The sequence below is a fragment of the Ylistrum balloti genome, unplaced genomic scaffold, assembly GCF_031769215.1.
Source record: "Ylistrum balloti isolate Yb309-2 unplaced genomic scaffold, AGI_CSIRO_Ybal_v1 Utg371066, whole genome shotgun sequence".
In the NCBI taxonomy this organism is placed as follows: Eukaryota; Metazoa; Mollusca; class Bivalvia; order Pectinida; family Pectinidae; genus Ylistrum; species Ylistrum balloti.
Genome location: NW_026782589.1, coordinates 234164 through 253042, shown reverse-complemented (window position 1 = coordinate 253042; position 18879 = coordinate 234164). Strand labels below are relative to the sequence as shown.

General features: G+C 33.2%; 1 protein-coding gene across 1 annotated transcript; it reads left to right on the top strand.

Annotated features, from left to right (window-relative positions):
• The first annotated feature begins 6750 nt into the window (after positions 1–6750).
• On the top strand, positions 6751–18627 carry LOC132560480 (merlin-like). Its single transcript, XM_060225142.1, has 15 exons — positions 6751–6864; positions 7917–8045; positions 8784–8990; positions 10472–10623; positions 10780–10855; positions 11566–11700; positions 12298–12372; positions 13578–13691; positions 14292–14414; positions 14823–14954; positions 15445–15530; positions 15653–15758; positions 16821–16984; positions 17834–17993; positions 18361–18627. The coding sequence occupies exons 1-15, from the start codon at positions 6757–6759 to the stop codon at positions 18409–18411; spliced, it is 1818 nt and encodes a 605-aa protein (XP_060081125.1). The 5' UTR covers positions 6751–6756; the 3' UTR covers positions 18412–18627.
• Positions 18628–18879: the final 252 nt, after the last annotated feature.

The following is an 18879-nucleotide window of genomic DNA, read 5'->3' as shown; positions in this document are numbered from 1 at the left end:
TCATTTAGAAACTGTTGCTTATGTAATTGATTACAATTGCCTAACACAATGCCTCTGCCAGACTCTGTACATACATTAAAACTGTAAAAAATATAAAGGCTACTAATATGCTCCCATTGGTCTTTATTTATTCCTTACTGATTGTGTTGAAAGAATTTTGACAACCTGTAAATGTAAATATACTTTTATTTGATATTAATTGATCCGTTTATAATGTTTTCCTTATTATGTACGTGTTAACTGATATTTTTAGCCAAAAAATCAAGCAATTATGTTTTATCTGTGTTTTGTTATCAAGAACAAAGAGCATGTAAGCTTGTGATATTGTGCCATGTATGTCGCCGTTTTGTTATCTTTTAAGATTGTGACATTATAAGTTCATTTTATGATGGAGAAGTTATTGATATTGAAGAACTTGTTAGGTTAAGAAAGCTAGGGACAACAGTATTTGACCAGAAAGTATACCTTACCTTGAAATATATACATGTAAATAGTTATTATGGTGAACAACAATTTAGATATCTGGTAATTGTTTATGATAAATATCAGCATTGAGTAGGGGGCAAGGTTGTCATCAGCACAATGCATAAGTTGGTGAGTATATATATGTATGGATTATGATTACTGAACATAATAAATTGTGTGGTCCATCACAAAAAGGTATACACATGTATATGCTGGCATTGATTAAGACGTGAATGGGAAAAATTGAGTATTTGATCTTCAAGGACATATTCCCTTCCATCAGATGATTGTATTTTAACTGAGGCATTTTTAAAAAAAATGATTTAAAGGAATGATGTTTCTCAGCACAGATAGGTCATGTAAAAAAATCGGAAACATTTTTAAAAAATTATTTCATGATTTCAAAGCACAAATGAAAATCCAGGACCTATCATCATATATATATACAAACACATTTATATTTACACACAACATTCTTTCATTCAACTAGTCAAGTTTGGCATTTAGGGCAACTCGGCTATCACTACACAAAATGTTTCTGTGTAAACTAGTACAGATAATCTTCTGGTCTGGATTTAGTTGTTGGATTATCAGTAGTGAATACTCTATGTGATACCTATGATATACATGCAGCTTGTTACCGTTTACTATTTATATAAAATAAATGTTAATCCCCACGTTCTTTATAGTATACATACATCTATTGAAGCCCGAGAGGGCGAAATTTAAGACCACACACTCCGAGGCTGTTGTGACTGATTTCATTTGATTTACACCCATTATATATCAGTTATCACTACACAGAATGAAATTTTTTTTATTGTATATGGAAACGATGATTGAAAGGTGATGGTGGTATATGATTCAAAACTAAGTCCTAAAACTTGATAGATCAGGCAGAATTTGTTTATAACCGGATAAAGTGCAGTTTATTCAATGACCATGTGGACTACTGCTGCTGAGCACTGTTCATGAAGCTGTGTTTTATTTTAATTATCCAAGCAAATCATAAGAATGACAAATGTCATGCCTGTCTTAAATCATATACATGTATATGTGTAGGCCCTTATCATGTATATCATCTGATGTATAAATCTTGCTTGTTTATATTTGACAACCTTGCATTCACTGTTATGCTTACAATGCTGGAATGTTCAGATGGATGATGTAGAATCTGTGATCTCTTCTGTGAAGTAGCTTTTGTGCAATGAGTCATTATGAAAATTTCATTCCACAATAAGGTTTGTATAAAGTTACACTACTACATGTTTCGTTTTAAATGTGCTTTATATCATGTACCTATTGCCGTATCAGACTGTCAGTTTCATGTCTGTGATAATTAAGTTGTTAATAAAGACATGTACACACACATAAAGGTGAATTTGTTTGGAAATGACGCCACACCAACTTGATATGTAGTTCTGAAGGGTCACTTATTTAACTGCTGAATTGTTAGATAAGGGGAAGCATTATAATGATGTGCACAAGCATTTAACAGTATCATACTCTTTATTTAAGCATTCCCCATGCATTTACAGTCAGTTAAAAAAACCTAGACAAACAGTACATCAGTTAAAATTATACAAATAATAGTTTGAGCACCTGTAAATGCTCAACTTCACAGCCACATGCTCCAAGATTTATCTGAACGAAAATAAAGAAAAATCCATCCTTTTAATTCTGGTCCCTCTCAAATTGAATTATTTGTATCTGTTTAACAATATATAACACATTCACTGTTACATAGCCGTTTTCATTTTCACTATGTATTTTACTGATTATGAACCAGTCCATACTTTATATTTGTGATTTTTTTACCAGTAATTACATGTACAATTGTATAAAGTATTTGTTCCTATGATATTACTAAATAAGTAACTTAAAGATAAAAAAAAAACATGTTTTATGTCACTTGATATTGAGCACAGAGTGTAAGTGCATGCATGCATAATTATGTACTGTTGGTGATAATTGTACAAAAAGTAATGTTTCAGTTTTATTGTTTATTTTGTTTACTAGCTGTCTCTGTTCAACAAGTGTGTTGTATTGGTATATGATATGTAGATGGAAAGACAAATCGATGTTAAGTGTTAAGAATCAACAAAAAGAATTTTTGTAAGATCTGTATTAATAAAAACATAATGGAACTTTGATCAAAAATATGACAAATATGTTTAATGATGATGCTTTATGAGCAAATCTATGGTGATCTTAAACAAAAGCATTTAATACATGTTTATGAAATGATGAAATCTTTTCAAAATGTCCAGGATAATCTGCAATATTAGTACAATTTGATTTCTATCCAAGACAACACGAGTGATTAATATAAGTTTGATGTGTTTCATAATTGTTGAAAAATGAAATAAAGTTCTGTGAAAAGATAATTGATAAAGTAATAATAATTTTGCATATTCATGTACATGTGTATACATACCAGGTAATTGTCACAAGGCAAAAAGCTTTTGAACACCTCATAAATGTTCTGAACTTATTTGCCTGGTTGTAAAATGTATATAGAAGTATATCACTTAAAGTTTTGAACACTGACTTTGTTTAGTAAATAATGAAAGTAAACAATCTTTTTCAACTGATAGAACACCCTCACCTGCTATACAATATAATTCAGTGTTTAAAGTATCCAATACACCTAGAAACATTTATAAATGTGAATATAATTCATATTTAACTGCATTCTTGTTACAGTATCTTAAAGTGTTCAAGTTCATAGCAGCCATCTTTGATTAAAATCATATTTTCAAAAAGTCTTAAGGTGATTAGATTCTTATGATGCAGTTCACAACTAATCATGGAAAAACTGTAGATTGTATAATTTCATTTTCATTTTTAGAGGAAAAAGATAAACATTCTGACAAGGAATTTTGCATTTGCAAGTTATATAGTATACATAGTGCTTTGAATGACAGTTTGTATGTCAACACCAGGGGTATATATTTCCATATTTAAGCCTGTATGTGGAACAGTTAAAACTGGTGGTCAGTGAAGGTGCTTGAAACTGAGCTCTCAAATATATGCGATCATTTCTATCTTAAAAAGAGAGCATCCATTACGGTCGAAAACTGTAATAAATATATCAATATAATGAAACATATTTGAGAGTTCACCTTCAAGATGCCGCACCTGTCACTAACTTTGAAAAGGTCACCAAATTTTTCCATGTACAGACTAAATACACAACCTGGGGCTTTCACTCTTTGAAATTAATTAACACATTGTGCTTACTTTAGTATTGCTTATTGAACCTTTTGTAAAACAAGGAAGCCACGAACTACATTGTATGTGAGTTCATTTTAACATTCCATAGGTTTGATATTGGTTATTAAATAACAAATAGATGTACATGTTGTAGTGGGTTTTGAGCATGCATATTTGTATTTTTATCGAATTTAGGACTCTGGTGCTTGATGCTTGGTTCAAGTTCACCACTGATGAGTGGAATGTTACAAATATGAACTATTTAGCTGTGTGTTTGATGCTTGGTTCAAGTTCACCACTGATGAGTGGAATGTTACAAATATGAACTATTTAGCTGTGTGTTTGATGCTTGGTTCAAGTTCACCACTGATGAGTGGAATGTTACAAATATGAACTATTTAGCTGTGTGTTTGATGCTTGGTTCAAGTTCACCACTGGATAGTGGAATGTTTCAAATATGAACCATTAAGCTGTTTGTTTGATACTTGGTTCAAGTTCACTGATGAGTGGAATTATACAAATATGAACTGTTTAGCTGTGTGTTTGTTGAGACATGTCAGATTGATGTTTTTAGAACAAAATATTGCTTTGAAAGTCCTTATAAATGGAAACAATCTATTTATATTTTAGCTGACCTAACCCACCCACCAATAAAATGTTATAAATACTCTACCCTTTTAAAATAAATCAATTTCAGCAAACTAAACCAGGTGAGCTATATCACGGGGATTTGCCACAAATTCCTAACCCACAGTCCATACACATGTATTGTAGTCACTATATTAGATATGTATTGACCATGGGTCAAGAATTTGTGCCAAATCCCTGTGAGTGATACATGCCCTATAGGCCTCTTGTTTTCAGTAACGACTGGTTAACTATATATATAATCAAGCTTCAAGCGACTGCGACCAGAAGGTACACGTGAGTAGATTGAATCAGCTATGGAAATTTCTCCTATTGAACCGATTTACGGACAATCGGTAAGACTTATCATCGAGTATCAATCCATGTGTAGTCAGAATACTATGTATGGTATATCAACACTATTGATTGTTTATGTAGTATTAAAAAAAAATTAAAGAGCAATTCCTGATTTTTACAAACCAACTTAACAATACGTTATGTATTATATGTATATCAAAGCATTTCGATCGGGTCACAAAAGAGCTCATGCTAATTTTCTCAAGTGAAACATCTATACAAAAGAGAAGCGATTAAAATCAGGTTTGCTACACCCTTGTATTAACAGGTTTTTTTGTAAATTTAGTATCATCGCACATGTTTGCATGTATTGGAAATCCGTCCTGGATATTTTGTGATATTATTCAATAATTTTTAGGAACAGTTTTACTTGATTTGTGTTGGCACTATCTTGTCACTTCGGAATTTGTTTTCAACATTTTATGAATGGAGCAAATTAATCATAGCAATGCATACTTTCTGGTAATAATCACGAATGTTTCAGTCGCATATTAAAATATCAATGTAAACATACGTTGTTTGTTGTTTCTGTTACGGCTGTTCTAAAAATAATTTTATATCACTTACTGGACAGTACCTTTAAATAAAAAAATCGTGAGTTCAACCTTTTTAACTGAAGACTGGCTTGATTAAGGAATGCACAGATGTAGAAAGTGACATTTCCAAACATTTACAGTTTACAGTTCACATTTATGACTGTGACAGAAATATATAAATCCTGTTATGGAAAAGCTAAAATTTTTATCAACTAGAGAGTATATATATATATATACATTGTATGTTTTTGAAAACAATAAAATCAACATGACAAATGTATTCCGCTAACGTTTTCAGGCCAAACGGCCATCTTCAGGTGTTACATTTATTATAGATAATAATGGCATAGAATGGTCCGACCTATATCCTGGTTCAATACTAGTCTTTTCTACATTTCTTCAGGTGTTACATTTATTATAGATATTATTTAATAAAGATAATATGTACCATATTCCCAGGTATTTGAAATGCCGCCTGTATCACAATGGAAAAGGCAAGAATTAAATACAAAAATAACACCTTACTTACCCCCTGTCAAATCAAAATGCCAGGGTTGTTTTATATCTTGAATGTAATAAATTAAAATCACAAAAGCTTTTAAATATGTAGCAAATCTCACTCGGAAGTGTGTCAGAGTGACTCAATAGAACCTTGAAATTACATTCACTAAGTGGTCCAACATTCGGTATATTGTGTTCTATAACGACAAAAATGGATAGAAGTCTAGTATGGTATGTGTGTCTTGTAGTAAAGTATGCCAAAATGTCTAATATACAAACGCATCGACACATTTACATATATCTTATTTATTGCTGGAAATAATAAATATGATTTCATGCAAGATTCCCCACTTTCCGTATTGTTTTGCAAGATCGCTGAGAGCAGCCGACCATTGCTCCTAGTACTGAAAGAGTTATCTCCCTTCACTGCTTCAAGTACTTGAGGAGTTACTTTGATTCCCATCAATGAGCTTTTATGGACGGGATTAATTATATCGGCTTAGTTTTATTGAAATTCTCTTTAAGGTGATAACTAAATAATACATTTTGATGAACTTCTTATCAAAATACAATAACTAATATATTTTTTCTCAAAGATATGCAGATCTTTTTTGGTATTCCCATCAAGCACATACGTAAAACAAAATGTCAGATCTCTTTAAAGTGGATGTACCTTTGAGATTGAATACATTCAGACCACATATTGCTATCAGCAATTATATACATCATCAATCTGCTGAATGTTAAACATAATAATGATTGACTCGCAACTCTTGGCGTTCCCTTACTATACACAATATTTGTGATGGAATTAGGCAGACCAAAGAGTAGTATCACATGAACGTTTGACTTTGTAGTACAAATGCATTAGTGATACTAAGTTTAAATTTCACAGAGACACCAATGTCTATATTTCCATTGAAACTTTTTTCGGTGCAACAAACAGGAGGTATATGTAAAGGGTTCGATGGCTTGAGAGATCATTGTATCCAATATGTGAACATGCCAATATTTTGAAGTCTCTTCTTCTCAAGAGTAATATAAACACCGCGCGATGCCTTTCGTAAACATGAGAAAGGCTGCGACCCAATCGGGAAGCTCCAAGAGTTTCTCGGTTCGGGTAACTACTATGGATGCTGAACTGGAATTTTCAAATATTGAGGTAACTCTCATCATAGTCATAGCACCTGATCAAATGGTTTCATAAAAACTGGATGGCACACTTTTATGATACTTTGTCAGGCTATTAGAATGGTGGTGGTCATATGTGTCGGTAAGAATATATAGATATCAGATAACGATTCATATAAAATAAGCGACGACGTCATTACCGTTATAGAAAGGATCCAGAATCGGTCAGTGAGGTCTGTACATGGTATATGTAGTTTTAAATAATCTCTCTCTCTCTCTCGCTCAGCTGACGGAGCTTGCTGAATTATCACACCAGAGGCCAGGGTTCGATTCTCAGCAGAAATGTGTTTTGCTCTTTGTCTTTATACATCATACTAGAAATGAAATGTTTGAATGCTGTATCCATATCAATTAAAATTGTCTATATATATTTTATTTCAATCACTATGTCATGATTTACATTTTATACATGTAATTAATTAGTTTGAAGGGCTCCAACCAATAATCTTTGATTTTATTGCTGTCTTAGATGCGGACAGTAGTCAGAATTCCTCCCTATATATTTTAAATTTATTTTCCATCATGTTTACAATGGCCTCCATCATGTGGAATTTCTCTTAGAATTGTGTCTGTAAACTTACCAGAAAGTAGACTCGGTAAATTGACTTAAATACTAGGTTGATTACAAACACAAGCCTGGAGAAATTCTGAATAGTGATGGCCATTGTAAATATGGAACAACGCAAAATAGTATCTTTTTTCCTAATTTAGACCTCAAGTTTTCCCAATTCTAAGGAAAACGTTGCTTTTTTCCCCAATTCTAAGGGCCCTGAGCCCCAGTCCCAAAATGGGGTGCGAGAGCCCTGTGGAAAGTGAAGTTGTTGGGGAAATGAGAGGAAATATTTGGAACAGTAATTATTGTATTACACTTTATATGCGTGGTAGGGTTATCATCTGTGGCAAATTAGAGTGATGTATTTTAATTAACTGAATGAAGTCTAAAGTCACCTTTAACATGAGGTTGTAGTAAACTTGTCGGACTGTTTGTCAGAAGGTAACTTTTTAATCTTTTCATTTTCTTAGCACAAAGCGACGGGGAAAGATTTGTTTGAGCTGGTATGTCGTACCATAGGATTGAGAGAGACTTGGTATTTTGGATTGCAGTTTATTGATTCAAAGGGATACATTTCCTGGCTTAAATTTGATAAAAAGGTAAGCCCTTCCGCATATCGTTGTAACATTAGCTCTGTCTGTTATATATCTTTGTAGTGGTATATGTACCTCTATGTTGCAGGACTTTCAGTTGTTAATCATTTTTTCATGTTTTGGTTACCTATTGATATTTTGATTTGATAGATAATAAAAGACAGGTATTATGATTTCTGTTGAGTGTATTTTGTATTCATGAACTAATTTACATATTTACATATTACATATTTTACCATATTATCTGATGCATAAATATCAAGAGACGAAAAGAGTTATTAAGCTGTTGTTAAAGAAATTTACAAATATTGAAAAAAGATATGTATACCAGATTTAGAAATAGCTATATATTATGGAAACCCCTCACTCCACAAAAAAAAAAAAAAAAATCATATGAAATACAGGGTTTTCCATAATTTTGTTAGTAGTAGGCTGTGTAGTGAAAGTAGGAGGCTAGCCTGCCATGTACGTGTAGTCGTGTACGGAAGATTATTATGGAACTGGATTGGTGTAGGCGGCCAAATGATCAAAGTAGCCGGTCAAATTGGCTGGTGACCGGCTCTTATGGAAAACCCTGAAATAGATCTGTTGCTCATTTGTAAATTATAAGCTTTCATTGCTGAACAATAGAATTATGATTTAAGTGCTCTAGCCTCTAAAAACAATAGGTGACTTTGCATGAAAATCTCTCTCTCTCTTTTTTAATTTTTTTTGTTAACCTATGTAATACATTGTATGTTGTAGGTTTTGGATCAAGATGTCCCTAAGGAAACACCTGTGCCTTTCTTGTTCCTGGCCAAATTTTTCCCAGAGGATGTGTCTGAGGAGTTGATCCAAGAGATAACACAGCATCTTTTCTTTCTGCAAGTGAAGCAGTCGATCATTAATATGGATATATACTGCCCACCAGAAGCCTCTGTTCTTTTAGCGTCTTACGCCGTTCAGGCAAAGGTTTGTGCAAGGGAGACAACTTTACTGATATCAGTGGCATGTTATTGGTACATTTTAGCTGTACATGTATAGAATTTTTTTTTTCAAAACACACAAATGATTTTAAGTTGTGTCAACTGAGATTTTGACTATTTATGGAAGGAATAAAACATGCCTTCATATATTTACTTCTAGCTTCAAAGTGTAACTCTATGTTCTCTATTTTCTTTAATATATCAGAAGTAGAGCCAACTTTTCTGTTTCTATATAGGCAGTGAATCAATGAGTTCTACACCTTTCACTTGGATACCTGAGGGTATACAGTTGATTAATTAGGAGGAGTGAGAGGTAGGATTAATTTCAACAGGCTAGAGGTGGGTTCTTCAATCTTTTATTAGGTAGTATGTCTATTGGTTTTGCCCTTTTTGTCGGGCTTCTTCAGGACCTCTGACCTCGTACTGAAGAAGTCCAACATAAAGGGCGAAACCAAAAGTATTGAAGAACCCGCCTCTAGCCTGTTGAGATTGATCCTTCCTGATTTATTTTCTGTTTATTGTGATGGAACTGTTACCAGTGATTAATGTCTTAATAGAGGAAAACAACTCGTGTGACACCTTCTGGTGCTCTTTGTTCTTGTGAATCCTACAACAAACAAAAGGCAGTATTTACACATCAAACACACCTGGTTGTTCAAGGGCTCTAATTCCTTATAAAATACATGACAATACAACGAAGATACTTTTACCTGATCCTAAAAAAATGCAGATACAAAAATAGGGACCCATCACATTAAAGCCACATACATTTTGAATGACAATGTTACAATATACAGATTAACTCAAAGTTTTATTTAGCTTAAAGTGATGAAAAACTGCATGATATTTTAATTCTAACAATGGTTACTGTAAATCTATTTTGTTATCAATGTGAACTGGTGTATACTTATATTTTGCTTTTAATATTCAATTAAGGTTTGTTTTTCACAACAGGACTTGGAATCTGTTGGTCAGTGATATTCACTGGAACCATATTTGTTAGCTTATTGGACTTGTGTGTATTCACCTTCAATGCATAACATGTTGATATCACTGCTATAAGTAATAAGGTGCTATTTTCAGACAAACTGATTTCATTTTGAATTTTGGGTTTTGTTAGATTTCTGTTTATTTAAATAAAAGTTCAGACATACCACCTATATGTTAAACATTCAATCTACTGGTTATTTTACAACTTAGTTTCTACTCATAATCAGGGTTTGTCATTTTAAAGTATGGGAGTCAAGATATAATATCTTATTAAATCACGGTATTGGGATCAATGTATAACATCTTGTTATATCACACACTTTGGGAGAGAGGTGGGGGAGATCAAAGTTCATCATCTTGTTATATCACAGTATGGGGTCAAGGTTCATAATCTGGGTACATTTAAGTATGGTGTCAAGGTTCAGTGCTTTGAAATATCACAGTATTGGAGTAAATTCTCATCAATTTATTTTACAGTATGGGGATTATGATACATCAACTTACAAAATCGGGACACTGGCCAGTGAGGATTTGCTGCCCCAGCGTGTTATTGACCAGTACCAGATGACCCCTCAGATGTGGGAAGAGAGAATTAAGGAGTGGTATGCTGACCACAGAGGGATGTCTAGGTGAGATAGATGTCATTAAGAATGATAAATCACTCATTTTTTCTGATACTGGATATTAAAAAGTTCAAATTTTTTATGTGAAAATTTGTTGTTTTAAATTTTAGATGTTGGAGTAGCCCTTTTTTTTCTAGAACTGAAGTTTTTATTTCATTTTAGAGATGAAGCTGAAATGGAATACCTGAAAATTGCTCAAGATCTTGAAATGTATGGTGTAAATTATTTTCAAATTGAGGTGAGAATCTAAGTATAAAATTGCTCAAAAACTTGAATAACCATACATGACTTGATTTATTCTTCAAAATTCTAGGTATCAAATGATACCTAAAGGACGAGTATCTGTATGAAAAAGTTACATTTCAATTACAAATTATGAAGTTACCAGTACATCATTTTGAAATGTCTGAACACTATTGGTGACCAATTTGACATATGACCTTTGATTCATACACGGTAGGTGATAATTTGAAAGTTAGTGAAAGATCATATCAATTCAGTTTAATTTTACAAAATATTATTTATCACAAGACCCTGAGAAAACTTTTTAAAACTTTTTTGGACCATGTGTCACCATGAAATTGGTAAGATAATCTTACTAAATACATTGTATATTGTTAGACAAAGTCATTATATGTGAAATACATTGTATATTGTTAGACAAAGTCATTATATGTGAAATACATTGTATATTGTTAGACAAAGTCATTATATGTGAAATACATTGTATATTGTTAGACAAAGTCATTATATGTGAAATACATTGTATATTGTTAGACAAAGGCATTATATGTGAAATACATTGTATATTGTTAGACAAAGTCATTATCTGTGAAATACATTGTATATTGTTAGACAAAGTCATATTGTTAGACAAAGTCATTATATGTGAAATACATTGTATATTGTTAGTCATTATATGTAATAATATGTATCATTTTATTTTAGAACAAGAAGAATACAGATCTGTGGTTAGGAGTAGATGCCCTAGGTCTGAATGTGTACGAGTCCAACAATAAACTGTCTCCAAAGATCACGTTTCCCTGGAACGAGATCAAGAATATTTCTTTTAAAGACAAAAGAGTAAGAAGACTGAGTATCATTTACTCATGCATGAAATGTTTTTTTTACAATTTTCCATTCTTTGATTTAATTTAATGGCACACAGTGGCAGTGAGTTTGTTGCTCAGTATTTTGTCATTTGTGAATTTTTCATGGAAGATTTCTTATCACAAGATTGATAGTAAAGGGAGAATTTGTCACATTAGTTTGATGGTGACAGGAGAATTTGTCACATTAGTTTGATGGTGACTGGAGAATTTGTCACATTAGTTTGATGGTGACAGGAGAATTTGTCACATTAGTTTGATGGTGACTGGAGAATTTGTCACATTGGTTTGATGGTGACAGGAGAATGTGTCACATTAGTTTGATGGTGACAGGAGAATTTGTCACATTAGTTTGATGGTGACTGGAGAATTTGTCACATTAGTTTGATGGTGACTGGAGAATTTGTCACATTGGTTTAATGGTGACAGGAGAATTTGTCACATAAGTTTGATGGTGACAGGAGAATTTGTCATTAGTTTGATGGTGACTGGATTTTATACTCACACCTTATGCACTAACATCTTTTATCAAAGAATTTTGTATTGAAGACATTTTTTATTTCTGTTATAGTTTGTGATAAAGCCTGTTGAGAAGAAATCCCCAGATTTTGTGTTCAAACCACCTAAACTACGAATTAATAAGTTGGTAAGGATGTGTTCGACATGAGATATTACCCCGTTATACGAGTATACCAAATTAATTATATGAACAACATGCAATTTAGAATGTAAACAACTGAAGTTATCAGTGATTTGTTTATCATTATATAATTCTGATGTCTTAAATTGATTGCTGGTAAGGGGTTCAGACCAGTTTCTTTGAACTATTTAGTCTAAATTTCATATCATACCAGGTATCTCTGACTATGTCTTCACATAAGACATATCTGTGACTATATGTCTTTACATAATACGTATCTGTGACTATATGTCTTTACATAATACGTATCTGTGACTATATGACTTTACATAATACATATCTGTGACTATATGTCTTTACATAATACATATCTGTGACTATATGTCTTTACATAATACATATCTGTGACTATATGTCTTTACATAATACGTATCTGCGACTATATGTCTTTACATAATACGTATCTGCGACTATATGTCTTAACATAATACATATCTGCGACTATATGTCTTTACATAATACATATCTGTGACTATATGTCTTTATATAATACATATCTGTGACTATATGTCTTTACATAATACGTATCTGTGACTATATGTCTTTACATAATACATATCTGTGACTATATGTCTTTACATAATACATATCTGTGACTATATGTCTTTACATAATACGTATCTGTGACTATATGTCTTTACATAATACGTATCTGTGACTATATGTCTTTACATAATACATGTCTGTGACTATATGTCTTTACATAATACATATCTGTGACTATATGTCTTTACATAATGCATATCTGTGACTCTATGTCTTCACATAATGCATATCTGTGACTATATGTCTTTACATAATACATATCTGTGACTTTATGTCTTTACATAATACATATCTATGACTATATGTCTTTACATATATCTTAGAGCAGCTATTGGTGTATTATGATTTTCAGTGTTTTATGTTTGTGATAGAAGAAAACTAGCTATTTTTGCTACTGAGCAAGAATAAAAAACTTATACCTGATAAACTTGAATAGATATACTTTGTAGTATACAATGTAGCATCAGTAGATCTTTTAACTTGGTATTAAAGTCTAGACTGTTACTTAGAAGTTGAGTTAAAGTTTTCACTTAACATAAGACTAGTCTTAACTAGGTCATATACTGTAACACTTAAACAGCTGGATGCTTGATTTCCTTCAATAGATATTAGAGCTCTGTATAGGAAACCATGAATTATTTACAAGACGACGAAAACCTGATTCCATGGAAATTCAACAGATGAAAACTAATGCTAGGGAGGAAAAAATACGCAAACAGGTAATTATATAAGTAATGACAAGTCTGAACATAAAACATCTTATTGGCTGTTTGTCTCCCAGGAAACATCTTATTGGCTGTTTGTCTCCCAGGAAACATCTTATTGGCTGTTTGTCTCTCAGGAATTTTTTCTTAAATTCAATACAAAGTATTTTATTGATGATATAGTTTACATACTTATAATTTGAAATAAACAATGCATTACAAATAAAAACAGCATGTTGACAGATAAGACCACAGACAATGTCTATATCAGTTTTTTTGGATATGTTTTTGTTTCTGTAGATGTATTACCTATCAAATAAACACTGTGTTATTTACTTGATATTCTTGTGCTAATGATCAGGGGTTATGTGAAACATCTGGTATATGTTTAACTGAGAGTGATATGTCATCTGTGTGTTCCACATACATATGTATGTTTATCTATTTATAATCATGCTTAGGTAGTCACTAACGTAACAGTTAGAAATCACAGCCAGATAAGGTTAGACCTGCTGTTGTCAATGATGAGATATACAAATGTCATCTAAAATTGTCCTATACACGTAAATGTAATAAACGTTGTTAGAAGTCAGAGAGAATATTTCTGTAATCTAGCTGGATAGGGCCAGATTAGCAAAGGAAAAACAGCTCAAGGAGGAGGCCCTCAAGGAGAAAGAGGAACTTGAGAAACGACTTCAAATGTTACAAGAGGAAGTCCGAGCTGCACAGGAATCATTGGTATGTTTCATCTGTTTGGCTGATTATGTCCAATGCTACTGAAATATGTGTTCTGATTGGCTGATTACATCCCATGCTGCTGAAACATGTGTTCTGATTGGCTGATTACATCCCATGCTGCTGAAACATGTGTTCTGATTGGCTGATTATATATCCCATGCTGCAGAAACATCTGTTCTGATTAGCTGATAAAAATTGTTGTTGCTAAATCAAATGTTCTGATTGCCGGACAAGAAATAGGAATTTTGAATTTATTATTTAGTAAAATATGATTGTCTCAAAAAGTATTTGATCAAAGGTATGATTGTTTTTCATAGTTGTAATGTGTTGGCATTTGTATGTGGAATCTGTTGAAAACAAAGAAGATAACTGGTTGTTCATATTAACATTATTTATACATGATTGTAGCGACGGTCAGAGGAAACAACAGAGTTGTTAGCGGAGAAGGCTCAGATAGCTGAAGAGGAGGCGGTTCTGCTGGCCCAGAAAGCCTCGGAGACAGAAGGCGAGATTCATAGGATGAAACTCAAGGAGATGAAAGTATGGGTCATCAATCAGAAATTTGGTATTTCTGGAATTGTTTGGGGGTTTCCAGGATTGTCGTTTCTAGAACCGTTAAAAGTTTCTACAACTGTTATAGGTGTTTGAGGAACTGCTTGGGGAATTTCTAGAATTGTTGTGAGGGTTTCTAGATCTGTTGTGGGGTTTCAAGAAGTGTAGTGTGATTTCTAGAACTGTTGTGAGATTTCTGGATCTGTTTTGAGGTTTCTAGAACTGTTTATAAGAGTTTCAAGAACAGTTGGGGGTTTCTAGAACAGCTGTTTTCGAGGTTCCTAGAACTACAGTGTATTGATGAACAAAAAGCAATTCTTGAATATCTCTGTTGCTCTTGAAGACTTTTTACATTCTCATATCTGATTTATATAATTTTGGCAATCTTTATCTTAATTTCAATTTTTAATAGACCTTTAAGTAATACATACATTTTAAAAAGGTAACTGTTAAGGATAACTTGTTTTGTGAAAACCAGAATGAAGAGGAACGTATGATAATGGAGTACCGTGCTCGAGAGGCAGAGATGATCGCCACGAAGATTCTGGAAGACTCAGAAAGGAGGTGAATTAATTACACACCATCACTACTCCTTGTCAGTTTCTGAATAAAGTAAAGAATTAAAACATCTTTGTGTGTCTCTGTTACTGTCATTTCTTGATTTTATTTCTTATGTTTCGTTATAGAGCTCTTGAAGCAGAACAGCTGAAGATTGACCTAGTTCAGGCCAAGATGAATGAGCAATCAGCCAAGGAAAAGTTGATGGAAGTAGCCAGGGTATCTCCATATACGGTAGGTAGATTAAAATGGTAACTTTGTACACTTCAGGTTAATAAAGCAAGAGAAATTTCAAATGATTCTGTTTGAATAAATTTTTTAAAGCCCCTAGTTACTAGAATTAAGCTAGAAGTATGCAAAACACTTGTGTTTGTATAGATTTGGACAGTTGTTTATGTTTAATTTCAGCATGGGTTGGCAAATCCCTGGCGACTTCAGGATGGGGCACCAAAATGGGAAATTAGACAATGTTTTGCTTTAAAATGCTACTCTTTCTTACTACCGATGAAGGGAAGGTGTGAACGTTTCAAGTACTGTAGTACTGAACAAAGTATTGATAGTATTGTATTGAAGTACTTCACCAATCGAATTCCTTAAATTTATGCAACAAGCTCTCTGATTGGCAGAGCCAAGTCTAGATCGATTGTGGGTGGAGCCAGGTGAAAAAATACTGTGCAGACATCGGCATTTTACAAACACTCGACTGTCGCGAGAGGTTAATTGGAAGAGTCCAAGTCACAGGTGGCTTCATATTCAGAAATTGGGTTGTCCCATTTGTTTCGTTCTACACCCAATGATACTTTGCTTTTCCATCGATGGTACAATGATATCAAACATGAAAGTTACTCAGTACTAAACTAATTTACGTACAAAATATATATCAACAGGTTAAAACAAATAGCCTGAACTTCTCAGAATTTCATAACATCTTAACAGTGAATGTAGTCACATAGTCATTCTGTACTAGATTTGTTATTATTTTTCAGTCTGATCAAAACTTCAACATGGTAACCATGGTAGTCAATTTGTCAAGTGATGTTGCAACAGAACCTACCATTTATGAGTTTCTGATACTTACAAGGAATGTTCAGAATTTGAATTCACCTGATTTGTCAGGCCACCATCAGCATATTCTGTGATTTGTCCATCCTTTTGTCGATTGTCAGATGATGGTTAAGGGACATGGCTGTCCTGTTTGTTTATGTTTAGTGTTCACAAAACATGTTTGTGTATATATTAATATGTTTTGTGTCCTAGTGACTTTTTTTATATGTAATGAATTGTTTTTGTTTCCAGCAACAGGCTATGTATGGACTGCACAGTTTACCATCAGATCTAGCAGAACTACAGCTAGAAGAGCCAACCATGGACGATTTACAGGAGACAGTCCCGGAGGCGAGCTGTGACCTGTTGGGAGCAGGGGACATGGACCAGTTGTCTATAGAGATCGAGAAGGAAAGGTAGGAATTTAGCTCAGTGGATATACTGAAAGAAGGTGAAAGTTCACCAAAGTAGATCTAGAAAGAAAGGTAAGAAGTTAGCTCAGTGGATATACTGAAAGAAGGTGAGAATTTACCAAAGTAGATCTAGAAAGAAAGGTGAGAATTTACAACAGAGGAGAAAGAGAAAGGAAGGTGAGAATTTAGCTCAGTGGATATACTGAAAGAAGGTAAGAATTTAGCTCAGTGGATATACTGAAAAAAGGTGAGAATTTACCAAAGTAGATCTAGAAAGAAAGGTGAGAATTTACAACAAAGGAGAAAGAAAGTAGAGAAATTTACATCAGTAGAGATATAGAAAGGAAGGTGAGAAATTACATCAGTAGAGATAGAGAAAGGAAGGTGAGAATTTACATCAGTAGAGATAGAGAAAGGAAGGTGAGAATTCACATCAGTAGAGATAGAGAAATGAAGGTGAGAATTCACATCAGTAGAGATAGAGAAAGGAAGGTGAGAAATTACATCAGTAGATAGAGAAAGGAAGGTGAGAATTTACATCAGTAGAGATAGAGTAATGAAGGTGAGAAATTACATCAGTAGAGATAGAGAAAGGAAGGTGAGAATTTACATCAGTAGAGGTAGAGAAAGGAAGGTGAGAATTTACATCAGTAGAGATAGAGAAAGGAAGGTGAGAATTTACATCAGTAGATAGAGAAAGGAAGGTGAGAATTTACATCAGTACATGTTGAAGATCCCTAAATCTTAGTCTGCCTGTCAAATAATCGATTATATCTTGTGCTTGTTTCTTGAGTGACATGTTGGCCTTCAGCTTGCTGGACAACACGAGACTGAGTTTGTTTGTATTTATAGGGAGGAATACATGGAGAAATCCAAACACCTCCAGGAACAACTGAAGGAATTAAAAACGGAGATAGAAGTACTAAAAGTGGAGGAGAATGAGACGGAATTGGACAGACAGCATGATGAGAAGATTCGTCGTGGGGATACAAAGTACTCCACCCTAAGAATGGTAAGGAATATGGTTACTTTTTTAGGTACATATTATAGACATAATAGTGGAACTAATATATATTTATACACTCCTGTTCACTTACTAGTCTAAAAAGAAGTTACAAGTTGAATGAGGATACAAAACACTGCTACCTGCACAACCTTTAAAATCAATAATTCAACTGAAGAAAAAAACCAAAACTTTTCTTTATAAATATTCTCATCAAGAAAGTGTGTTATGAGTACTAATAGAGTAAGGGAGAGTGAGATGACAAAACCAAAAGTGATAAGGGCAGCTCTCCAGGTGTAAAGGAATAGATACTAATGTTGAATACAAAACTATACAAAAAGTGTTTCTATTTAATTTTTGCTTGTTTTTGTTTTAGGCTAAAGCCACGACCACACAGGCTAGAGTCCAGTTCTTTGAGGATTTGTGAGAGACATATTGAAGCATTTCTGTGATAGAGACTTCGGTGAACAATGCACATATTAGGAAAAATTCTGAAGATGAACAAAAAAACAACAAGAGAAACAGGACAGCTCCGTGTTATTGTTCTAGAGCTGGTTTTTGTCTCTCTGTGTTTTTACTGGATGCGTTTTGTGAATGATTTTCAATCCTTTGTGAAAAAAGTGATAATACACATGACTTTTAAATGTACTGATTTAATCTTGAACAGATTTGAAAAAGGTTTTATCATGGTAATGTTTTAATCCTCCATCCTGTTAGGACAGGAAAAATGAATCAAGTTTGGAGACATAAGAATCTTTTTCTGATGGTTCAGGTCTAACATCTTGTTGAGGGAATAATACCTTTTCTCTTACACTGCTGCTCATTTCCTAATTACAATGTTGACACTGTGCTGGTGCTTTGTAGCTGTAACATTTAAGCTTAATAAATTGGGACG

Coding starts and splice junctions, on each gene's coding strand:
- LOC132560480 (XM_060225142.1), top strand. CDS start 6,757: ATGCCTTTCGTAAACATGAGAAAGGCTGCGACCCAATCGGGAAGCTCC. Junction 14,415..14,822: donor GAGCTGCACAGGAATCATTG/GTATGTTTCATC, acceptor ACATGATTGTAG/CGACGGTCAGAGGAAACAAC. Junction 17,994..18,360: donor AGTACTCCACCCTAAGAATG/GTAAGGAATATG, acceptor TTTTTGTTTTAG/GCTAAAGCCACGACCACACA.